The 25,572-nt window shown below is 41.9% G+C and overlaps 1 protein-coding gene across 3 annotated transcripts in view; it reads right to left on the bottom strand.

The window, feature by feature from the left end:
* Nucleotides 1–16,175, bottom strand: part of LOC143284772 (solute carrier family 41 member 1-like) — a 52,019-nt gene extending 35,844 nt beyond the window's left edge. For all 3 annotated transcript variants that reach the window (XM_076591748.1, XM_076591747.1, XM_076591749.1), the window contains exons 1-4: nucleotides 16,087–16,175; nucleotides 14,180–14,806; nucleotides 7,676–7,855; nucleotides 1,099–1,243 (exon numbers count right to left, since the gene is read on the bottom strand). In XM_076591748.1, the coding sequence (XP_076447863.1) occupies nucleotides 1,099–1,243; nucleotides 7,676–7,855; nucleotides 14,180–14,746 (892 nt within the window). In that variant the 5' untranslated portion in view covers nucleotides 14,747–14,806; nucleotides 16,087–16,175. The remainder of the gene's footprint in view (nucleotides 1–1,098; nucleotides 1,244–7,675; nucleotides 7,856–14,179; nucleotides 14,807–16,086) is intronic.
* Between the last annotated feature and the right edge of the window lie 9,397 nt (nucleotides 16,176–25,572).

Below are 25,572 nucleotides of genomic sequence, written 5' to 3'. Positions count from 1 at the left end.
ACAGCAGGGGTCTGCTATGCTTCTGTTTTGAGTGGTTAATACAGATGTATGTACATGTAATAAACGATGCAGGTCTTCCTTTACAGCCAGTATACGATTTTTTTTTTATTATCAAAAATGAAAACAAAGGCTTTTGAAGACTGTCCATTCTTTTTTTTTTCTTTCTAGAAAACAGTGAAAAAGGCAACTAGTGAGTAGTGTTCTATCACACTGATGTTCTGCTCTGCTGTGTAGTGTTGTACCATCAATATCAAACTGGATAAATGAAGATTGTCATTTCACAGAAAATTTCAGTGGAATATTTGGACAGAGTCTGTTTCCTTCTATAACTTGAAAATAAAGTGAATGAAAGAAATTTTCACACGTTGACAATCAAGAAATAACTGATGAGTGAGAGAGTGAAGGATGGATGGAAAGATGGATCAATCTTTTGGCTGACACTGTTTGACTGACAACTGATGAACATATTCAATGACTGATTGACAGGACTGACCTGATGGAGTGGCTTTTAAAATACTGAATTTAAAGCTCTGAATGAATATAAAACGTCTGACACTGACAAGAAAACAAATAGGAATATTGTACAACTGTCACAGAGCATAATTTCAGTTTTATACTAAAAGGCTTTTCCAAAAGAGTGACCATCTCAGACACAGAAACACACACAAACTTGTGCAATGTACACACACAAACATACACACTCACACATACAGTCACACTGGTCACTCCTAAACATGCAGAACATGGATACATTATTGCCTATAACCTAACAACAAAGGAGGAGGTTATGGGTGTGGGCTTTTATCAGCAATAACACATCAAACATTGCAATGTCAACACCTGAGGCTGAGTATAAAAATATATACATATTTTTTGCAGAGGCACACAACAAAAACTACCAGTATTATTATATAATTATTGTATCACTATCATTAACAGAATCAATAACAATAACAACAACAACAAAATAAATTAACAAAGATCTGTACAACAAGAACTAAAAAAGTGGCTGAAAACACTTAAATATGGCGTGCCTGATGCATAACATAAACATGATTTCAGACACAAAACACAACACACACATTGAATGATACCAACCCAAAATAAAACTGGCGACAGAGGCTGTGAAAATACTACTGGCACACAGCAGGAGGGCATGGTTCAGTGAGAACCCTCCATTTGGGATCCATTTTATTGCCATTGCAATCATGGATGCTAAAAAGGCCACCACTATAGCCTGAACCTGAAATCACATATCATTCCTAATACATTGGTCATACATCCTCGTTTCTCAGTATAATATAAAATGTGCATTTACGTGTGTGTGTGTGTGTGTGTGTGTGTGTGTATGAATGCTCGCTCGCATATGTGTGTGTGTGTGTGTGTGTGTGTGTGTGTGTGTGAGTGCACAAACACATGAAGACCACAGATCAATATCTCACCTGTTCACAACAGAATATTTAAGTTTTAACTGTACAGGCTTAGTCGGAAAACAACTATCACATGCTCCAATTTTCTTCTTTTTTTTGCAAACGCATAGAATCCTGCCCTTGGAAGCACACTTAATTCGCCATAACTGTCACTATTTCCCAATATCAAGCATCATAAAACTGATCAATAATAATATAATATGCATATATGACTGGCACAGGGGGAAAATGAATACATTATTACATGTATCCCTGAACTTGTCTACATAGGCTTCATATTTTATTCAACACTGAATACAGTACTGAATCAATCATCATTAAACCAAGAAAGAGTCACTGTATAGAACTTTGCTATTTTCTGGTTGTTTGCAATGACTATTCTTTAGGATATATGTACATGCATGTATAAAACATGATACACATAATTATGTATATGTAGGGTTTAGGTATGGTTCAGGACACAATTGGTCATTTCACCCATTTTCAAAATTAACCAATCAATAAAAACCCCTTATTCCCATCCCCAGTGCCCCCATTAGGCCAGTCAACACACCCAAAGTTTGTAACTGAATTTGTACTTTGTCCATCATGCTCAGTGGTATGTGAAATGGTTCACACACACACACACACATATGTATGTGTATGTGTGTGTGTGTGTGTATAATTTCATCTATCTATAGATGTGTGTGTGTGTGTGTATGTATGTGTGTGTGTGTGTGTCTATATGTGTGTGTGTGTGAGAGAGAGAGAGAGAGAGAGAGAGAGAGAGAGAGAGAGAGAGAGAGATGGTATGTAGAGACTATGTGCGAATGTTTGCAGTATCATGATGAAAACTGAAAATACAGTTTAGTATCACTATACTTTATTCTGCAATGCTGAAACACTGATTTATGCCGACTGCTCTGAACAGCATGCTTTTACATAATGATCAAATAAAAAAGATAAAGCAGAAACAATAGAAAAGCAGTAAAGCTGAAATACATCTAGTTAATGTCACTGTCACTTGCATTGATCTAATACTTCTTATTTTGTGGGCTGCAACTCCCATGTTCACTGGTATGTACACAAGTGGGCTTTTACGTGTATGACTGTTTTTACGCCACCATGTAAGCAGCCATACTCTGTTTTATCTAATACCCCCCCCCCCCTTTTTTTTTTTTTTAAAGTAAAGCACTTTCTTCTGTTTTGTGGAAATCCAAGTCTTCACATTTGCAAAGTGTCTAAAAAATTTCCCAAAGTACCAAGGCAGCATAATGTGCAGGCCTGTTTAATTCTATTTTGTGTGTACACAGGAAAAAGATCAAATTTGTGCATTTTGAAGTCAGTATCTGCAATTTAAAATTGGGTTGTGGAAACACAAACACACCCTGAAAACGAAGTACAAATGCTCAAATGACAAAATGAAAACAGCCATGCACAACATGTGACAGTGAAAGGTCTGCACATCCTGCTCTGTTCTCAATTTTCCTCAAACAAAACTTGTGCGCTTGCATGGCGAACCAGCGGCAATTTGTGTAGCATCAGAAATATTAGCGAATTTTACTGTTTTTAGTCTCAATACATCTTTAGAAATAATATAATTTGTTTTCTCAAGTGTTCAGTTACAGAAAAACACCCACGTTATCTCTTCTTGGTGAACGATCAGCGTAAAAATACCTGTGTATTGAAGGTGACATGAACTAACAAAAACCGGAAGTGAACCCTGATGAGCGGGATCGACAATTTCTTGAACTAAAAGTGTGGCAACTATTCAAGTTAGGCCCCCCAAGTGCCTTGTGCTACAGATTCCCTTCTTTGGAGGAATGAATACCACAGTGTGAACATGCCCAATCGCTACTTCAACTACCGACAAATCAGCAAGCGACATGTCTGGTGATAAGAAAAAAAGCCAGCAGAACAGTTCCGCAGGACGCCAAGGCACGCAACAAGGCAGCAAGAATTTGCAGAATGGCAAAAATCAGAATGGAGGCAACTGTAGCCAGGCAACCCAAAGGCAACCAGAAGTCCTTCTTGTCTTATATTAAATCCAAGACAAGCACGAGAACTGGCATCTCTGATCTCAAACAGGAAGACGGATCAACAGCCAGAACAGATAGCAAGAAGGCCCAGACAATGGACAGTTTCTTTCAGAGCGTATTCACATGTGAACCAGAGGGGGATCTGCCACCACCACCCCACTTTAACCTAGAAGATACCTTGATGGACATCACAATCACATAGGTCGTCTTCTCAAAGGTCTAAAGACAAACAAGGCAGCTGGCCCAGACAGCATACTCCCTCTCCTCCTTGCTGAAACAGCAGACCAACTGGCAGCACCCATCTGCACCATCTTCCAGAATTCCTTGGAGGAATGCTGAGTACCAGAAGACTGGAAAAGAACGCACATCACCCCCATTTTCAAGAAGGGTAGCAGGCAGTCACCAAACAATTACAGGCCAGTCAGCCTCACATGCATACTATGCAAGGTGATGGAAACCCTGATATGAGGATAAGTGATGAAACACCTGCTACGGAACAACCTCAAATGCCAGCAACAGCATGGTTTTACACCGGGCCGATCATGTACTACCCAACTACTGGATGCCCTTGACTGCTGGACAGAGATTCCTGACAAGGGCAGATTGATTAACGCAGTATACATGGACTTCCGGAAGGCCTCGACTTGGTACCACACCGCAGGTTCATGTTCAAACTGCAAGCTCATGGAATAGCTGGAAGGACACATCACTGGATCAAAGACTTTCTGAGCAACCACACCCAACAAGTCAATGTCAACAGCGAAATCTCCGCAGAAGCAGCAGTTATGAGTGGAATACCACAAGGCAGCGTACTGGGTCCACTGTTATTTGTCATATACATCAATGATCTGCTACAACACATAACAAACCAGGTGCGCATCTTCGCCAACAACACCAAACTATTCACACAAAGTGACCGAGAGGAAGCAAGACACTCGCTACAAGAAGACCTGGACAGGTTTCAATGATGGTCCATGGACTGGCTGCTAAAATTCCATCCCAAAAAGTGCTGTGTAATGCACCTGTGCCACAACAATGAAGATCACATGTACACCATGAAGGAAACACACAGATGGAGGGGAAGACAGGAATCAACTAGCACACACAGAAGCAGAAAAAGATCTTGGAGTGGTGACTGACAGGAAACTATCCTTCAGGAACCATGCTGAACAAGCCACGGCTAAAGCAAACTGAACACTGGGAGTCATAAGACGAACTGTCACGGCTCGTGACGGTTGCTATGCATGTGTTCATGTACAACTCTCTTTTCCATCCTTCTCCCCCTTTTTCTCCCCCCTTCTCTCTCTCTCCCTTCTCCCCCTCTTTCCATCCCTCTCCTTCACCTCCCTCTCTCTCCTTCATCCTTTTACACGTGCATATCTGAGGATATGTGTGTGTCATGTTCCTTCTCCTGAATGTTTTATGAACTCTGAGCGAGTTCAGGAGTTTATCTGGTGGGGAGAGAAAGATTTCCCTGGGCCTTTGATGCCAAGCTCTGTCAAGAGACGGATCACCGTTCCAGCGTGGGAGCTGTTGGGTGTCGTCTAACAGAAGTAGTGGGGTGTGTTTGTTGTCACCCCCTTCTTTCTGTGTGTGTGGGTCTGAGTTTCACCCTGGGCCAGTGGTGTGCCTATTTACCTGGTGACAGGTGAGGGAGTCTGTGTTTGTCTGCGTAATATTAATGTAGTGATGTGAATTGTGATATTGGTTGACATCAAAGTGAGGTTTAGGTTGCTTGCAAGGTCGGGGTGATTTTTTTTTTAGTGGAAATCTTTTAAATCCAGCATTCTTTTAACTCTAAATATTTGGGGGGAATTAGTAAATTTGTTGTGTTTAGGTGTATCATTTTGCCATAATTATATTCAGCTTGGATTGTTTCTGGTTTGTTTTCTTTATAATGGAGATGGTCTTATTGCAGTCTGTAAATTTTCCCAACATTTTTGTGGGGATGGAAATGTGATGCAATTGTAATGTCGCCCGAATGGTGCTGTTTATATTATTCGGAACTAGCATGATAGAAACTGAAATACTGTTATTGCCATTTGTGGTTAGTCATAATGTACGTTTGGGGCTGTGTGTTGGTTTAACCCTTTTATTATTTGGAAAAGCGAAAATAGACGGATCAAATACTTTTCACAGCAATAGTTTTGTACACTGAGGCTGATAGTTCATGTAAAAGGTTATCCACTTGCTTTGGTTAGAGTAATGTATATTGCTTAAGGAAGAGATAAGTGGGGACGGGAGGCGGGGAACGTACTCTTTTGCAACTAGTAAAAAAGAACATAGTCTACAGAGCCAGCGAGGTGTTACAGGTTTTCCTGTGTTTCCCTCCCTTCCGTGCCACTGCCTTCGACGGGTCTCCAGGACACAAGTCTGGAATGGTCCTCGTCCCCCTTCTAACGTGTCACCCCGAAACTCCCTCACTCCCGTTCCCGTTCCCACTTTCCCTCTTGCCCAACCAGCTTCAGCCAGCAAACTACCAGCGTTGTCCGTCCTCAGATGTCAGCATGTGTCTGAACTATGGCAGCATGTTTGAGCATAACTGGCGCTGCAGTTGACTGCAAAAAATTGTAGAATTGGGCTGTAGTGAGACTGAGGTTATCATTTTTGTGTGTGTGTGTGTGAGTGATGCTTGGGTTTGTGGCGTTCATTTGTTTATGTATTTTTGGCATGACTACAGTAAAATGAGCTGAACTCTTCTGTGTCTCTGTGTTTGTGTTGTCGGGACGTTAGCTAGTCTGGGAAGGGGCGGGGGTTCATGGGCAACCCCTTATGGGTTGTGACACGAACTTTCGACTACCTCTCCGACCATACATTTGTCCAACTGTACAAAACGCTGGTCAGACCCATGCTGGAATGCGGGCACTCCATTTGGCACCCATCCCCAAAAGACACTTCAAAAGGACATTGAAGACGTACAACGAAGGGCCACAAAGCTGATATGGAGGCTCAAAGACAAACCCTACTCTGAACGTCTGAGAACGCTGAAACTGCCCAGCCTAGAATATCGCAGACAAAGGGACGACATGACTGACACCTACAAGTATCTCACTGGGCTCTACACTACCTCTAGGCCACAACTTGAACTGCACAGTGGGTGAGAAACCAGAGGGAACAGTCTAAAACTGGCAAAACACCACTCCAGACTACGACTACGAAGCTCCTACTTCTCCCAGAGGATAGTCTCTTTATAAAACAGCCTGCCCGAGACAGTCACTGTCAAGATTAAACTTGACGCCCACTGGGCCAACCTCCCAATCCTGTATGACCCGGAGTGCAGTCATTGAGCAATATATAACCAGTGGAAATATAGACATTTACCAAATAGCCACACATGCGGCACAGTACCAGTTCTATCGAAGGAAAGTGAGCAGGCCTAAACAGCCTTCAACACTAAAGTTCAAGTTCAAGTTCAAGTTCAAAAAGGCTATAGTCTTGCATAACATCAACAAAGTAAACATGCAGGCTAAGTTGCCCATGAATGCTACAGACTCTCCAGGCGTGTGCAAAATGGAAGAGATTCCAACTGTTCTGAACACTTATTCGACCTGACTAAACATTAGGCAGCTCCTTTTGGCTGCATGCTCCACTTCACATATCATGATTTTTTGCAGCGAAATATTCTTCATTCATTGAAGCCATCCTCAAACTGAATCAAAAAGAAAATGCGGGCAAGTAAAAAGCTAAACTGGCACTGTATTCTTCCACCGTTCACAATTATATGCACATGACAATGCCTTTGTGTAAACATACTCGTTTTGTTTCCCGGTTCAGTTCAAGTTCAGATATTTTCACAATGTTTGTCTGCTCAATGTCGGACTCTGACAATAATGATTATATTCTTATTTTTCATAGTTTGAAACTGCAATCTTTATTGCGGGAGAATGAGAGAAATCTACAAAAGCCCTTCCAGCATGACTGATTTTATGAAAAATTAATAAAAGTGACCAACTGGCTGCCACATGGTCGTGTTATTTCAATTTGTATGCATCAATGATCAATGACTGACATGAAACCTAAACCCTGTATATGTATACATAGTTAGGTCAGTATGCATTATGATTCTGCATCAAGGACTTCACTGTGACCAGAACAGACTGTCAAACTCAATTTTTCATCAAAACATGCACCTACCACACACCAATCTCCCCAAACACCCACCCCCACCCCAAAAACATCCCCCCAAATATAAAGAAAAAAAACCTGACTCATGTCTGCCAGACCTACCTGTATGAGCACCATGTTGCCAAAAATCATTTTCAGTTTTTCACGCAATGTGTCCATGTTGCCCAGGTTGGCCTGTGTAGAGAGTCGGGAAGCCAGTGTCATTTCCAGATTTCCCTTCAAGCCAAGCAGGGCTGGCACCAGGATAAACAACTCCGTCACCGTCACAAACACTGCAGAATGCTGTCAGTTTCAAATGAATAAAAAGAGAAAAAGTTATAAAAGTATTGAAGTGTTAGTTGCATAGTTTCATCAAATAATTTCAAAATATACATTTTCATACATTATGATTATGTTATAAAATCAGCTATCCACGCAGTTTATTATTACAGAAGAAGTATGAATTTTAAAAAACAACAACAACAAAAAAACAGTAAAAAGGTGTGTACAGATAGATAGAGAGATAGATATGGGATGGGAAATCATGTTTTTTATTTTCTGGAACATCCCTATACTTCAACATCAGTATGCAGATCTGCAGATCTATAAAGGATTAATATCAATGAAATTAAATTACAAATACATAATTAAAAAAATATATCAATGTATATATTAATGTGCATCAATATACATGATGATGTACTGGCGCTTTGACCTCCATGAAGGAAAAACCTGGCCAAGTCGGAGGGAGGTCAGGTCCGACTTGGGTGTCAGTCCCACCAGAAGACCGGCGGGCTGACTGCCCAGAACCGCCTGATGCACGGGCCTCCCCCAGCAGGGGAGACCAGCCAGATAGTGGGAAGACCTGCAAAGCCCCTCCCGTAGGGAGACTGGGGTGACTTGGCCCAGGGTGGGCAAAGTAGAGGTCCCTCTCTGGAACTAAAACTTTCTCCCCCACAGAGGTGGGGGAAGGGTGTCGGCAGTGGAGGGAGGAGGGGGAACAGCAATGGGGCCCCTGAGGGCCATCTCTAAGTGGGGACCAGGGTAATGGCCGGGCGCAGCCTCCACTTGGGAGTTCGTGTCTAGCCGTGAGTCCCCACCGTCAAGAGAGGACTTGCCACTCCCCCTTTTTCCTGCCTCATGCTGGGACACCTCAGGAGGCAACACTCATACCCCTTTCCCCACAGTCCCCTTCATGACCGTTGTAATGGTAGGAGTGTCGCCTCCACGATCCGTGTCTGAAGACGCATCACCATGGTCCCCTTCGGGAGAATCATGAGCTTCGGGCCTGGGAGAGGCTCTTGCCAAGTCTCAATCCCAGCATCATGATTCCTGCCACTGTGGGATGGCATATGAGGCATGGCAACCGCGCTTAGGCACCCAGTGAAAATCCGATCCCCTACAGAGAAAGGAAAGACAGGATCAACAGAAAGGTAGAGAAAAAAGTATGATTCGATGGGGCAGAGTCAAATTGAGTACACAAAAGGTAAGAATACAATAAAATCAAGCCGCATGCAGCAAAATAAGGCCAAATGAACACACTTAATAGCCAAAAAAAACGAGACAGAGACAGAGCGTAAACCTGACAAGATGGCGTCGAGAGCCTTGGCCAAAGGAATAATTCAGCGCTTGTAGCTTTTAGCGGTGTTTGATTGGCTAAGAGCAGACCGGGCAAGACGGGTCGTCTTTTCACTATTACCCACGCGAAATTTAGCCAAGCAGAGCAAACCAATAGGCCCAGTTTGCATCAGTTTGACATGGTACAGTATATGACACCAAAAAGTGGTTCTACAAGTGCCTCTCGTGCTTCTTTTAACCTAACATGTTTTGTAAAATTCTCATGTGCCCAATACACATCTTTCCAGAATCTATTAACATTCAACGTTTACAAATTTTCTTGGTCCATACAGATCCTGGGAGTTGATTTCTGGGGATTTGACTAAGAGTTTGTTTTTTCCCACACTTTGTTGTTCCTGTGTGCAGTTTCCTAATCAATGTTATTTTTAGAGCCTCTATGTACTTCTGTATATTTGGAATACCCAAACCTCCATTTCCAACATTATGATTATGTTCTGTATATATTCTTTTAATCTTATCTGTTTTATAATCCCATATAAATTCATAGCACGGCTTCTGCAGAAGATTTATCTCTTTGTCTGGGGGATTGAGGAGAAGAATCCATAAATATTAGTAAATAAGTTTTGAAAGTATAAATGATTTTAAAATAGCAATTCTACCAAGGGATATACATATACATTTTGACCAAACCTTAAAATGCTTCTAAACTTCTATCAATTTATCTCTTGTATTCACTTCAGTTATTTTTGATAGATCTTTTGTGAGCCAAATGCCTAAAAGTTTATATTTTGGGGGGTTGCCATTTCATTTTCTTTTCAAGTAGATACCGGCATTTTGAATTCTTCATTCTCCCTAACCAGACATTCAATGTTTTATCATGGTTAATTTTTAGCCCTGAAAATTCTTCAAATCCCTCTAGTGTTTAAAACGACTTTTCATGTGATTCTTTACCTCCTTCTAATGTGAATGTTTTATCATCAGCAAACTGACTAATTTTAAAGATAGTAACTAATAAATTTTATGCCTTAATTTCTTCATCTTCCCTAATCTCGCACGCTAGGATTTCTGAACATAATACAAACAGATAGGGTGAAATTGGATCTCCCTGGTGGCATCCGCTTTGTATTTTCAAGCCATTGGATACTTTACTGTTCACAATGACATATAATTTTATATCCTTGTAAAAGGTGTGAATCCATTTACATCAATCTAAACCAAATCCATAGGCTTTTAATACTGTGTTCATATATGACCAATTTAATGAATCAAACGCTTTTTCGAAATCTACTGACAATCTACAAGCCTGGGCGATATATTCATTTTCTAAGTTATGCATAATGTCACACAGGGTTCTTATGTTATCACCAATACATCTACCTGGAATAAAACTTATCTGATCTTCGTATATTAACTTTGGTAAAACTTTCTTGATTCTATTAGCTATCCATGCAGATCCTATCTTATAAGTGTCGTTTAGCAATGAAATAAGTCTCCAGTCCTGTAAATATTCTCTTGGTTTATCTCCCTTTGGTAAACATGTAATTATCCCTGTAAGTTTATAAAAACAAATCACAGCTCATGCAGACAGGTAAGTGAATCACTATCCCAACAATGGCAAAAGTGGGTATAGTCAACGTAACAGGTCAATCACGGTCTCAGAAACTGAGCTGGCAAGCTTTTTGACAGCTAAGAGCTTTCGCAAGTGAGATTTTGAAATTCTTTGATGACATTCACTCCTTTCAAGTTGCGTGCCGATTAAAGTGTCTGCAGTGCATCCAGCTTGCCACCTCTTCAAACAAGCCAACCATCTGATTCAGTGAAAAAAAGCTTTAAAAACGAAAAGCACATGTTTCACATCCAATGCAGGTTCAACCCTGCATTTTGTGAAAATCTTGGAGCATTGGCGGTTGTCGATGTCCTATAGTCTGCATTGAAATGTGTGTACACTGTTTCTCAACTGCCATGCCCACTTCACAACCTCTGGCTGGCATTCGACCTATCATCTTACATCACTCCTCTCCTCTCCTCCCCTTCTTCCAGCACTCGCTGCACATATTCTGTCAGTCATAGCCACTTCTTCAAAAACACTGTCTGATTGGATGGACAGACTGAATTACTATCAAATGGGCTGTCAGTTTCATCACTGTCATCATTTACATTCGTATTCAAACCAATCATCAGACAAAAGAGATCTTTCTGCATCGCTCTAGCTGTCCATAATCACAAGCACCACTTTCAGAATTGTGTAAATCTGCTGACTGTGACCACTTGCTTTACTGCACACAGTTTTCAATGCATTTTTTTGCACGATGCAACCCCCTTTTCCACACGCTTATCACATGATCAGTTAAGCAAATCATTATTGAGTAGAAAGGGGTTTTCTACCTGATGTATGTTCATTTAAATAGTATCTTTATAATCCAGACACATCAAACTAACCATTCAGAGTCTGTTTATCGTAACTGAACCAAACTCCAATGAAGGAAACATCGGAACATATGCAGGATGTCAGGGGATGTCTTATAGGCACTATGGCAACACTTTTTGTAGGACATCAGCTGACATCCTACATGCAATCAACTGGTTAATGAACAGCTTAAACTTGAAGAAGTTGGGCAGCACCACAGTTAACATTTTAATATTTCCACACATTGTCCAGAGGGAAAAGCTAATGTGGATTGCAGGAACAACAGAAAATGTGGAAAGAGGAAGACATCTCCACACAGAGAGAAAAAGAGGGGGGGGGGGGGAGGGGGAGAAAGAAAGGCTGGTGACACAAAGACAGAGAAAAAGAGAAAATCAGAATGGAAAGAGTGGTATATATGAGCAGCAGTGTTGTATATGATAAAATATATAAGTCACTGGACTATCTTTCGGAACTGTTAACTTTTGAACTCTTGATTGAACTGATTAAGATTGAGTGGGTCAAACAGATGTTCAATCATTAGATTATTTCTTGGGAAAACCAGTCAAGGCCCAATTCATGCTCCTGGACAAACCATAATGTTGATGGTTCTTTTTTAAACATCAGCTACCACTACTGGTACAAGTATAGAATATAATGAATCAATTACTTCAGCCTTCGGACTTCAGCCTTTGCAATTAACCAGTTGAGCGCCAGAGATTTTTTTTTTAAGTGCTCTCCCCTTGACAGCAAATTTTGAGGATTTGGGGGTAAAATCTTCTTTTTTTTAAATTCTAGTATAAAAACTATGGGAGATACAGAAAGAAAGTAAATGCTTATGTGAAGGAAAGTGAATGCAGATTCTGCATCTGGGCTTTCCCCCAATTAAACTGATTGTAGATAACTGTTCTGGTATTTAAAGTCAACATAATAATTTTTGTGCAAAAAATGACAATGGTGGGTATAGTCATCGTAAAAGGTCAATCACGGCCTCAGAAACTGAGCTGGCAAGCTTTTTGACAGCTAAGAGCTTTCGCAAGTGAGAGGGTGAAGTTCTTTGATGACATTCACTCCTTTCAAGTTGCACATGGGCCGATTAAAGTGTCTGCCGTGCATCCAGATTGCCACCTCTTCAAACAAGTCAACCGTCTAATTCAGTGAAAAGAGGCATAAAAGACAAAAAGCACATGTTACACATGCAGTGCATCCTGCATTTCATGAAAATCGTGGAGCATTGGCAATTGTCCGTTTCCTGCAGTATATACTGAAATGGGAGTTCACTGGCCTCCAACTGCCACACCCACTTTACACCCTCTGGCTGGCATTCAACCTATCATCTTACATCACTCCCTCTCCCTCTCCTCCCCATTTTCCAATACTCGCTGCACATATTCTGTCAGTCATAGCCACTTCTTACAAAATGCCGTCTGATTCCATATACAGACTGAATTACCATCGAATGGGCTGTCAGTTTCATCACTGTTGTTGTCAGTCACCTTGTTCAAACCAATCATCAGACAAGAGAGATCCTTCCCCATTACAATAGCTATCCATAATCATAAGCACAGTTTTCATGATTGTGGAAATCCACCGACTGGGACCACTTCCTCTACTGGACAAAGTTTTCAACTCCTTTTTTGCATATTATGCAACCCCTTTCCACATGCGTTCCACCTGCTCCAGTTAGAAAAATATCAAGTAGTGAGGGGTCTTCTACCTGATGTATGTTCGTTTAATTACTATTTTTATAATCCAGACACATCAAACTAACCAAACTCCGATGATGGAAAAATCAGAACATATGCAGGACGTCAGTGGACGTCTTATAGGCACTATACTATGGCAACACTTTTTATAGGACGTCAGCTGTCTTATTGGTACTCAACTCGTTAAATATGTGTCTGATATAAGTCTGTCAGACCATTGGTGAACAGCACCATATTGTTCTAATATATCAAAATATATAATTCAATTTTGGTGTTAAAATGTTATTGAAACTGAATGCATCTTTTTTGATGTGTAAATATATAAAGTTTAAGCCGCTGACTGCTGGTGATGATTATGTTTGTCAATAAAGGTTGTCATCTCACTAGATCACTGTGATAAAACTCAACTTAGACGTATGGATGTCAGTCACCAGTTTATTTGGGATTCTTCCTACTGGGGTTATATTTCTCTTGTACAGTAGAATCAAGTACACACTTAAAAGTACACAAAAGGTTGTAATTGCACCAAAGACTCATGTCCTAAATGTTATTATTTTCGTAAGATTCAGCAGTTAAGGGGTTAAATTTTGATTTCTTTGACCAGTGCAACCTCCCACACGACAAACATGTGCATTTGAAAAATTAAAATGTTGTTTTATGGACAATGCAGAAAGTAGCATGACATACACACTCACTGTGACATTCACATCCTCTCTCTCTCTCTCTCTCTAGGTCTCTCTCTCTCTTGCTCTCTCATACACATACACATGCACACTCAATCAACAGTGAAGAGGACATAGCACTGAGTAAGTGATTATTTAAAAAGAAAAACACTAGACAGAAAGGGCTTGGTCAATTGATTAAATAACTGTAATAACAACACAACTTTTATCATTTTCAAACAAACTATCTGTGGAGCTATACATAAATTTCCCTTACCTGTACAACATCCAAAACCATACCAGCCCCCACCATGCCAAATCCTGAGATCAAGTAGGGTAAAAGCACCTGAAGCAAGATAGACAAACTGGTTTCTTTCTCTTCTTCTGCTTCAAGCAGCGCTCTGTCTGCTTCCTCCCCTTCTCCCTCCTCCCTCTCCTCCACACTCCTGGCCAACAAAGGCTGTCTGCTGACATCTCCAAGACCAAGTACATCATCTTCATCATCTTTATCATTCGCTTCTGCTCTGGCTCCCCTATCTTGTACTGAGAGATTGTTTCCCACAGTCACAAGGCCATTCTGCATCATGGCCCCCTCAAGCTCATGGTCATTCAAAATATTGGCCGGATAATTAGCAAATGGACTGTTAAGGCTCTGCAGGGTGTTCTGACAAGCTCCAGTCATCCTATTCCGGTCCCCTCCTCCTGTGTCCACCAGTGTCTGCGTCCCAACATAATGAACTTGAGGGAGCTCTGCTCCAGGACAGTTCAAACAATCCATTTCCACCATTTCCCCCTCACACTCTGTCTCCTCTTTCAAGGGCATTGGGCTGACACGTGGCACCATGTTTTATTTTTATGCTGTCCAGGTTACTGGAGGAAGCTGCCACTTGTCATGATGTTGTGACTGTGTAAAGAAACATCATAGCATGAATTTGTGGTTACACCTATAAAAATATTTCATTTGCAAAACTAAAATTTGCTTTTGTCATGAAATGAAGCATATGCATGCATGCACACACAAACACACATACAAACAAGCACACAGTATACGCATCCACACAATGTAAATCAGTTCACATGCATACTCTATATATTATATGTATACAGTTCACACACACATACACTTAAAGTGGCACACAGTGGCAATGTTCTGTGTTCCTTTAATTTTCTCAAAATAAAGCAGTTCACAAGAACATAAAGATGCTGAAAATCTGTTGTTGTTTTTATAATCCAGACTGAGTTAGAAATCATTGCTCCTGCTTATGCAAAAGTAATTCATAAACTAAAGTAGACTAAACACTCCTCCAAAACATTCAGTGTTAAAACTGCAAAGCTGATGTCAACCAGAGTAGAAATAGCTAGGTAGTTCCCTACAAACATCAATTGTGATTTGAAAAATAATTTATAAATTATATTCTAGATTTGTTTGGTTGGCTGGCTGGCTGACTGGTTGTGTTCACAAAACTGTGTGTGTGTGTGTGGTGTGTGTGTGTGTGTGTGTGTGTGTGTGTTGCACTTGTATGGTTTTCTGCATTGTCCACGGATTATCCAAAGTTATGGACAATGCTGAAAACAGTTCAGCACACTCTGGCTTGCTGGATATTTGGTTGGTCGATATGTGTTACTATTTTGTGTATATTACTCTGTCACTGTGTGTGTGTGTGTGTGTGTGTGTGTGTGATAGTGTGTGCGTGTGTGCATGCACTAAGCTTAGTGGTGTTGTGTGAATGTGTCCTTGTGTATTCTAAGACTTTTCAATATTAACAGTTTCAACAGTGTGTGTGTGTGTGTGTGTGTGTGTGTGTGTGTGTGTGTAAGCGCGCGTGCGTGTGTGTTCTTAAACGAATCATGTACTGTTCATTGTACACAGCAGTGTAACTGAGTTCTGGGCAAAGACTGAATATTTTCAATCAACAAAAACCAAAAATGCTGATCGCTGGTTGCCCAAATTACAGATTAAGTCAGTTACTTAACTATAATTCGAAACAGGTGTGTTACTTTCATTTATCGGATGTGTTGAACTTGACAGCATGGGTTTGTTTCCTACCTTGTAAAGAATAATTATGGTTAATGTTTAAGAAAGAAAACTTTTGCCGAATAACAGATCTACTGACCGGATCAGAACACGCCCAAGCAAAACAGCTGTTTTGTGCGTGATATCACTGACAGATTGTCAATACTCACCCAAGTGGCTACGAGAGAGTGTTTTCGTGATCCCGACCTACCAGCATAAGCCAGAACGCCAGCACATCAACTACCTCTTTAAATAATCTCTAGTCTGTTTTTGTTTCATCTTCAATTATTGTTTCCCAAAAATGTGTTGTTTTTGCCTTTATTTTTGTAGATTAACGACTAAATTAATTATTTCGTAGCTGTGTGCATTCTCGTGATCTGGAGAGTCATTAGTAAAATGTATATTACAAGAAACAATTTGTTTAGTCACTTCCATTGGTTGCATTCCGCAATTTCTTCCTCCAACTCCCCACCATCACCCTATCTCCATCCACCCACCACTCTGTGTGTGTGTGTGTGTGTGTGTGTGTGTGTGTGTGTGTGTGTGTTTCAAAGATATTACTATTACTGCACTGTTAATGATGGAAAACAGTGGATGGCAGGGATTTTTTGATGGCCGCCTTAAATGCTGTGGAAGTCCCAAGGGGCACACAACTCCATCATCCGGCTGATTCTCTTCTGCCCTTGTTTTTACGAATAATGAGTTACTTAGTTGGTCTGTTTTGCAGAATGGAATTACAAAACCCTTGCTAGTTCTTCCTCCTTCTATGTTGTCTGTTGAATGTGTGATCTGTATAAGAAGTTGGTCTGGATATTCTGCTGGTCTTGCTAGCGTAAGTGTCAAGAACTTTTCTTATGGTAAAGCTGTATTGTGGTGAGGCGGATGCTGGATTTTGCGCCGATCTTCCAGTGGTGGAAGTCTGTTTTTGTAGCATGTGCGTCACGCAGCCTGGACCCCTTGATCGGTAATCTTTAGTGATGAACCGGGCGGCCTGGTCACTGTACGAGGCCGGGTCCACCCACGGACGTATATAGTAAAGTTACTGATGATTATATACGTCCGCCGGTGGGGTCCACCTCTCGGAGCCTTTCAATATCTTTTCTTGAGATAGGGGTCTTTAATGATGCACCATACTCCAGCGTGGAGCGGACGAGTGAGGTGTATGCAGGCTATCTGTCGACACTCTGAAGGATTCATGTTTCGTCTGAGAAAGCTGATCGAATATGCAGTTGACTCTCAGTTTTACAGATCATTGACAAGTCGATTTTTATTGTACATGTTTTATTTATTTTGTTGTAGCAGTTTTGTTGTTCATGTTTTAATACCACTGCATTTAGTCAGATACCCAGATGCACCCTTCCACCGGCTAAGAGGAGACAATCTGACTAAAATCTTCAATCCCACGGCTTTCGTTCAGTACCAATGGGATGACTCGAATGGCTGCTGGGTTAAACAGTCACTAACTGTATGCAGTCTGGCCTTAGGGCGAGTGACACCAGGCTGACGGACACCACACAGATGGACATCTATTGCCCTTCCCTGATAAGAGGCTCTGTCAGGGCGACCGACTGAATATTTTCCCTCACCACATAGAACACCCTTCTATGGATACTAACAAAACCCTGTCTCGCGTGCACCTCGGGGATCAGCTGCATACAGTAGCACGAGACATAAATTCAGATCCCCAAAACCCCAAAACAGGCGTGGCAAAAGAGGTGGGAAAAGATTGTGCTTAGGTAGCAGAATGACAAAAGCAGAGCGGCTGTCAAAGAAATTCTTTAGAATCGGCAGTTGGAATTGTTCCAGCGCGAGAATGAGAATCTCAACAATTGAGAAATTGGCATATGATTTTGACATTTTATGTCTCCAAGAGACCAGGACAAGTGCAGACAGACCAATACATTTTGAGAATTTCACAGTCTTTCAAAGGAATGAAGGAAGAGGAGTAGCAATCATACTGAACAAAAACCTAAAAAACAAAGTTTCCACCATAAATCTAGAGAAATGGTGTAGCAACTCATGTGAACTAGTGGGGGTGCGTCTTGAAAAACCTGACGGAATTCACAAAAGCATCGTGCTCATCAATGCCTATGTTCACCCAGGAACCTGCACAACAAAAGAGGATTGGGCCTTTTTAGAGGAAATAGAGAACGAACTTCAGTGGAGACTCAGTCATTATCTGTGGAGACCTTAATGCAAGATCGAAGTTATGGGACCAGCGGAACACCAACCCACAAGGACTCGCACTTGAAGGAATGATAGGGGAAATTCTTCTTAGCCCATTAACAACCACATCCCCAACTCGCCTTGGAACAAGACAAGGGGACAGTGACAGTGTGATCGACATCGCTCTAACATCTCCAAAATTCAGAGCAGAAATGAATGCAGAGATGCTTCCACACCAAGGCAGTGACCACCTCCCGGTAGTTTTCAGTCTACAAAAACTGTCAGATAAACCCTGTATGAAACCGCGTGATCCATTTCAGTATGAAATCAAAGAGACAACCGTCATCGAAAAATTAAGACGCAGAAGAAACAAAACAACGGCACCGAACAGGACTGATGCAAACTATTCAGCAAAAATGAAAGAAAAAACTAAACAGTTTGAAGTCATTGCTCAAGAGGCCAAAAATGACAAGTGGAAACAGTTTTGCGAGGCACTCAGTTATGACTCAACATTGACAGAGTTCTGGCAATTTTATCGTCGCATGGAAGGGAAAACGTGCACAACAACAACCCCAGACATGTTAGATACTGACGGAACCAAGCTTAAGACAAACGAAGAAAAAGGATCCGCCCTGCTCAAACGTTTCATCCAACAGAGCGATCAAAGAAACTTAGATGAGAAAAAGAAATATGTTGAGGAGTTAAACCAAACCCTTATGCAGACTGGACCCGATGATGACTTGACAATAGATGACCTAACGAAGCAATAGCTAAATGCAAGAAAGAATCGGCTCCTCAGTGGCCCAGACAAAGTTCGCTACGCGGACATCAAGGATCTATCGGAAGAAGACAGAAGCAAACTTTTCAATCTATACAAAACAGTTTCCACAATGGACATGTGCCGGAGGACTGGACACACAGCTTCTTAAAACCCATACCAAAACCAGGAAAGGACCGTCGTCAGGTAAGCGGCTACCGGATCCTAATCATGCAAAACATTGCTGGAAAACTCATGAAACGCATGATAGCCAGGAAACTTGCAAGGGATCTTGAACACAGGCACATTCTCCCTTCAAATCAAGATGGCTACAGAACAGGCAAGTCCACATGGGAAAATGCAGCTGCTTTTGCATATGAGGTGTATGAAGGATTTCAAAGAAAAGAAGAAACACTAGCAGTAGCAATCCACCTTGAAGATGCCTACAATAAAGTCCAGCCTGCGCACCTCATGGAGCTGCTACTAAGGTATGGAGTAAGTTTGACACTGACAAGATGGATAGCAGCAGCGCTTCAGGAAAGAACCGTCGTCCTACGCCTCGGAGATTGGATGTCTGCACCTTCTAAACTATCCATGGGACTGCCACAAGGGCCTCTGCTCTCTCCTGTCCTCTACAATGTCTACACGAAGGGCCTTGCAGACTTAAACAACAATGGAATAGCTCGGGTGCTTACTCTTGCGGATGATGGCCTGGTCTTCAAAACTTCGAAAGATGCTCAGGAAAGAACAAAAGCCGTCCAGAAACAACTAAACAATATTACTCAATGGTGCAAAGACACAGGATCTTCCATCAATCCAGCGAAAGCCCAAACGTTGCTGTGCACCCTCAACAACAGAACCGCGAGCAAATCACCACCACCTGTGTCATTCGACGGGATTCAGATCGAGAAAACTGAATGCCTACGCTACCTAGGAAAACACTTCGACAGGATGCTGACCTTCAGACAACATACGGAAAATACTGTCCTCAAATGCAAAAAGGGCCTTTCAGGCTTAAAAGCAATGGCAACCAAAGGTATTGAACAACGCCACCTCTTCCTGCTATACCAATCACTCGTCCTCAGTGTGATCGACTACGGACTTGGGCTAACAACACCATCTCAAAGCAACCTCCTAAAATTAGAAATAGTTCAAAATGAAGCTATGAGGCTGATCCTTGGAACAACAAAAAACACGCCCACAGAAACCATGCGATACCTGCTTGACCTTCCTTCAGTGCAGGCCAGAAACAAGTTAGAACAGGTCAAGACCTACTTCAAAGCATTAGAAAACCCTCAAAACCCACTGCATGACGCAGTCAAAGAACCAATAGGCAGCCGTCTAGGACGAGGAAGATCATGGATGGGGCAAGCAGAAGACACAATCCAGCTAGTATGCCGACTACAAGACCTGAAAGAAACAAAAGAATGGGAGAAAAACCCCAAAAACCTCAACCATCTATTCAACACAGCCATTTCACCCACTCTAGGACTGAAGACATTGTCGGGAATGGCCAGAGGGCAAAACTGATGTGGAAGTGAAGCTACTCATAGAAGAAAACAGCAAAGGAAGAGGACATCATCATATACACAGATGGCTCAGTCACCAAAGACCAATCCGGTTGGGGATTCACTGCGAAACAAAATGGAAAAACAATTAGGGAAGAGAATGCTGTCTACAAAGTCACAACCTCCAGCCTAACGATGGAAGTTGAAGCTGTGACACATGCCCTCCAGTGGCTATCGTCCATCCATACGCCCGGAAACCAACATGCCATGATTCTAACCGACTCAATGAACCTTATACAGAAAATTGAAAACGGAATGGGAAGCCCAGAGTGGCATAAGGCAATGCGCAACTTTCAGATTAAAAAACTTACATGGTCATACTGCCCGGGACATGCAGGTGTTAAGGGAAATGAGCGAGCTGACAGACTTGCTGGTAACGCAACACCAACGAGCGGCCTACATCTAGGAAAATCGGAAATCCTCAGAAAAGTCAAAGAATATCAAAAAGAACAGGTACAAGGCCATCACACCATCGATCGCCTCAAAGAAATAAAAGCAGAGAGAGGGAGCGGCCGTAAGTCTAACATGAAAGGTGGAGCACGATGCTTTGCAAATCAAACAAATATCGGCATCATTTCCAAACCAACATTGCGCAAATTTCTTCAAAACGGAACACAGTCTCTGTGGGCTTTTCCAAATACAATAGACTGAGCAACACACTAGACGCCACGTTCTTGGCATCAGAGATCTTTTCCCATCCCTCTTGCGGCCAATCAGTGGCAGCCTCTGTGCGTGTGTGTATGTGTGTGTGGGGGTCTGTGTTTTTGAGTGCGTTTGTGCATGCGCGAGGGTGTAAGTGTACACAAGTGTCAGGAGAGTTCTATGCACGTGCGTATGTGTGTGTGTGTGAGGGGCCGGTGGGGGTGCGGGAGGGGGGGGGGGGGGGGGTAGAGGATGAGGTATGTGAGTGTATGCATGCCTACACTGTGGGAGCAACAGGATATTGGAACGTGCGGGTGTGTATATATATATCTTTGTATATATATGTGTGGGGTTGGGGGTGGGGGATATGGGCGTATGTGTGTGTGCTTGTACAAGTAAGTGTTTATGTGTGTGTGTGTGTGTGTGTGTGTGTGTGCCGTGGAAGCTGCGATACGTAGCCTAGAAATGAGTAGAGGAGGTGCAGGGTAATGTGTGTGTGGTGTGTGTGTGTGGCTGTGTGTGTTGGGGCTCATGTACGTTTATGTGTATTTGACTGTGCTTTCATATCTGTGAAACTGCATGTTTGGTGCATATCTGTTATGCATGTGTGGGTGTATGTGTGAATGTGTGTCTTCATGTTTTACATTTATTTGCTTATTTATCATCATTGTTGTCTTATTTATTTATTTCTACTACCCCTTTTTTATATATTATAATTATTATTTATTTATTTATTTACTTATTTATGTACGCTTATCTATTATTTATTCACCTTTTTTTTCTTCTTCTTTTTTTCTCAAGGCCTGACTAAGCGCGTTGGGTTACGCTGCTGGTCAGGCATCTACTTGGCAGATGTGGTGTAGCGTATATGGATTTGTCCGAACGCAGTGACGCCTCCTTGAGCTGTTGAAACTGAAACTGAAACTGCATTTAGTCGGTAGAAGAAGGGTGATTTACTTTTGTTGGATAGGCTGTAGCATTTCTGTGTATTGAATCGCATTCCGCAATCTTTCGCCCAGGCCATACTTCAAGTCTGTCCAGATCTTTTTGTAGGATGATGTGGTCTATGAAGGAGTGAATTTCCCGGTCAGTACAGAAGGCACTCACCCACAAGAAGGCGCATACCGTTGATTTTGCGGATTTTGCAGGTTAATTGTGAATATAGCACAGAAAGAATAAGGGACCCAGGACTGTGCTTTACTGAGGAACACCTGGTAGCACTTCTGTAGTTTCCTCTTATTTCTCTTTCTCGAGAAGCACCCTCATTTTCCGTCGGGCAGATCGACTCGAAGTTCTTGATCTAATTTTGGATGGTTCCTTCGCTATTCAAGTTCCCATAGTGGTGACCCAAGACTGTGCTTTAGGAACACCTGGTAGCACTTCTGTTTCCGGCCTCTGATTTCTCTCTCTCAAGGACCCTCATTTTCCGTCGGGCAGATCGACTCGGAAGTTCTTGATCTATTTTTGGATGGTTCCTCCGCTGTTCCCATAGTGGTTCAGCTTGTATTGCATATATAGTAGCCTGTCGTATGGTGCTATCAAAGGCCTTACTGAAGTCCAATATTACCTCGTCTGTTTCATGTTCGCATCATGTGATTTGAAAAGGTCGTGCATGGTGGTAAGCAACTGGGTCAGTTTCGCCCGAGTTACCTCTCCTAAACCCATATGGTTCCTATCTGTCAGGATGTTGTGTTTCTCGACTGAGGTGCTTGTTGAGATGGCAACAGATAATAAAATGTCACTGAGTTCTAGCAGTTTGCAAGCTACCGAGGTTAATGACACTGGGCGGTAGTTTTTTGCTCGATCCCCGTCGCCTTTCTTGTACGAGCCAACTGAACTGTGGGGAGGACTCCACTGGTTGTATATGGACTGTTTAAATATGAATGTAAGTGACAGGGCAATGGTGGCTGCACAAGTTTTCAGGACTCTGCATGGATGGGATCCGGTATGGATTGCAGGCCTTGGAGGGGTTTGAGTTCTGTTGTAATATCAAGGTCAGCGACACTGGGCTGGGCTGGTCCTTCCATTGGGGGATGTGGTTTTCCATCACCACGCTTGAATACAGACTTAAATTGGTCAAAAACGATACTTGATTCGCTGTGGAGTAGCTTTTATTGTCTTGTGCCTAGCTTTGATGCATCGGCTTTGTTTTGTTTTGCTTTGCCTGTCCTATAGTTTCGTCGATGTATTGCCACTTACTCGATCTACTCTTCCGCTCAGTGCCCGACGACTCTCTTTCTCAGTGAAGGAAGCTTTAGAGTTGGACCAGTTGTTTGATTTCTTTGCTTTCTTGTATGCTCTCTTTTTCTGCCCAAGTATTCTCTTGATCTTACTGTCTATCCAAGTTAAGTTGTTTCAATTTTGTTTTTCTGACCTAGATGTCCGTAGCTGATACTGGTATGGTCCTTTTGAACTCTGTCCAGCCTCGGAGTTCGCTGGTATCAGACCCTGCATCCTGCGTGGACTTCAACTCATTCTCTATTCTAATTGACTCAGGTCGGCGTTCAAGTCATCCCACTTAGCCTTGGAGAAGAGGTAGTATTTCCTTGGTTTCTCCTTCTGACCTTGTGAGTCTCAAGTCAAAAGGTTAAAAAAATGTTCTGTTTCAGTGTGTCTTACAAAGCACATGTTTTTTGGTCACTTTTCTTGACTGATTGTGTTTCAGTTGTTATGCCTGTTTATTTGAATGATTTTCATAGTGTGTTTGAACGTATTTGACTGTCAGCTGGAAATTTATAGTCGATCAGTCTCACTCACTGTTCTAAATAGGTGGATAGCGCATCCCTTCTCTGAGCCCCTTTGCCGGCTAAGTGAAGCCAGCGGAAGTGTTCAATCAGCGGCCATTTCGTTACTCATCTCAGTGCAGCGCAAAGCGGTAACTTCATAAAGTTTGTGACACATTTGATAGTTTTTGACACATAGGTATACACACATTCTCTCTTCCTCTTTTATAAGTCTTTTCCAGTTTGCAATCTACATTCTAATCGCTGAACAGTCTTGTCTAGACTTTTAGATTCACAAATGAAAAAATTCACTAAAAAGCAGTCTTCTATGTGACCAGCCGTGTCTAGCTCAGTTTTTGTTGTTTTGTTGCTGCTGTTGTCACTTTTCATTATTTGTGGTGGAATCCTGAGGAGTTACACTTTTATGTCATCTTTTTAACAACGTGACACACATATCAATAATCTGTATCTCCGACTGAGTCACCGGCTGACAAGCGCACTGACGCACGCAGCACACACTGACCATCAGTGAACACACACCGGCGGCACACACACACTGACACACCGGCACACACACACACACACACACACACACACACACACACACACACACACACACGGCACACGCACTGACTGGACACACACTGACACAGAGTCATTTTCATTTTTAACTCGCGGGAGCTTCAGTGCACTGCAGACCCATCCACATACGCCTGATCTATGCATAACCCTATTAACGTACTGGACAGGCCTTATAAAAATCTGTTCTTGGTAAAATAAATAAATAAATGACTGACTGACTGAATGAATAGATAAATATAATAATAATGATAATAATAGTAATGATGATAATATGAAATGAACAAAAAACAAACAAAAAACAACAAACAAAAAACCACACACAAAAAAACACACCAAACCAAAACAAAATATATAAGGAATGAATAAACATAACAAAAATAAAATAAAGTAACATTAAAACACACATTCTCTCTCTCGTTCATTTTTACTGACTTTCATATACTATTTTATTTGTGGAATTATGCCCCCACCCCACCCCACTCCGGTACTCAGTCCTATGTGTATCTCGTGTTCACATTAGTCTACGATAACATTTGATAACATACACGACTGATGTATGCTTATGTGTGTGTGAGTGTGCGTGTGCATAAGAGAGAGAGAGAGCCTGAGAGAGAGAGAGAGAGAGAGAGAGAGAGAGAGAGAGAGAGAGAGAGAGAGAGTGCCGGAGAGTGAGAGTGTATGTTCTCAGGCTGTCATGATGTGTGTTTTTTTCAATGTAGTTTATTAATACCATGCTTGTGCCTACTCTCTCTCCGAAGCTCAGCCTCTCTCTCTCTGCGGTGTGCCGTTAGTTGTGTCAGTGCCGGTGTGTGCCAGTGTGCCACGGTGTGTGTGTGTGTGTGTGTGTGTGTGTGTGTGTTTGTGTGTGTGTGAGAGAGAGAGAGAGAGATAGAGAGAGATTATTCAGTACCGCATGCCGCTTATGCTTTTATGTAGCCAGTATCAGTTGTGTACGCATGCTAATGATGACTGACTTTAAGTTAAGTAGCATTTTGTACTGAGTGCTTGCACTGGCAATGACACACACACACACACACATATATATATATATATATATGTATAATGTAGTGTTGTGCAGTGTCGACCCTGTTTCAGGGCGTGGACTGGATGCAAAAAAGCGCGCCTGTGCATGCCGGGCTTTTCTATCATTATCGAAAATCAAGAATTTCAGTTGTCTGTTTTCTCTCTCTCCCTCCTTCCCTCTCTCTCTTTCTCTCT

Source organism: Babylonia areolata, chromosome 8 (assembly GCF_041734735.1).
Source record: "Babylonia areolata isolate BAREFJ2019XMU chromosome 8, ASM4173473v1, whole genome shotgun sequence".
Classification (NCBI taxonomy): Eukaryota; Metazoa; Mollusca; class Gastropoda; order Neogastropoda; family Buccinidae; genus Babylonia; species Babylonia areolata.
The sequence above is the reverse complement of the archived record's forward strand: the minus strand, read 5'-3'. Positions and strand labels throughout refer to the sequence as shown.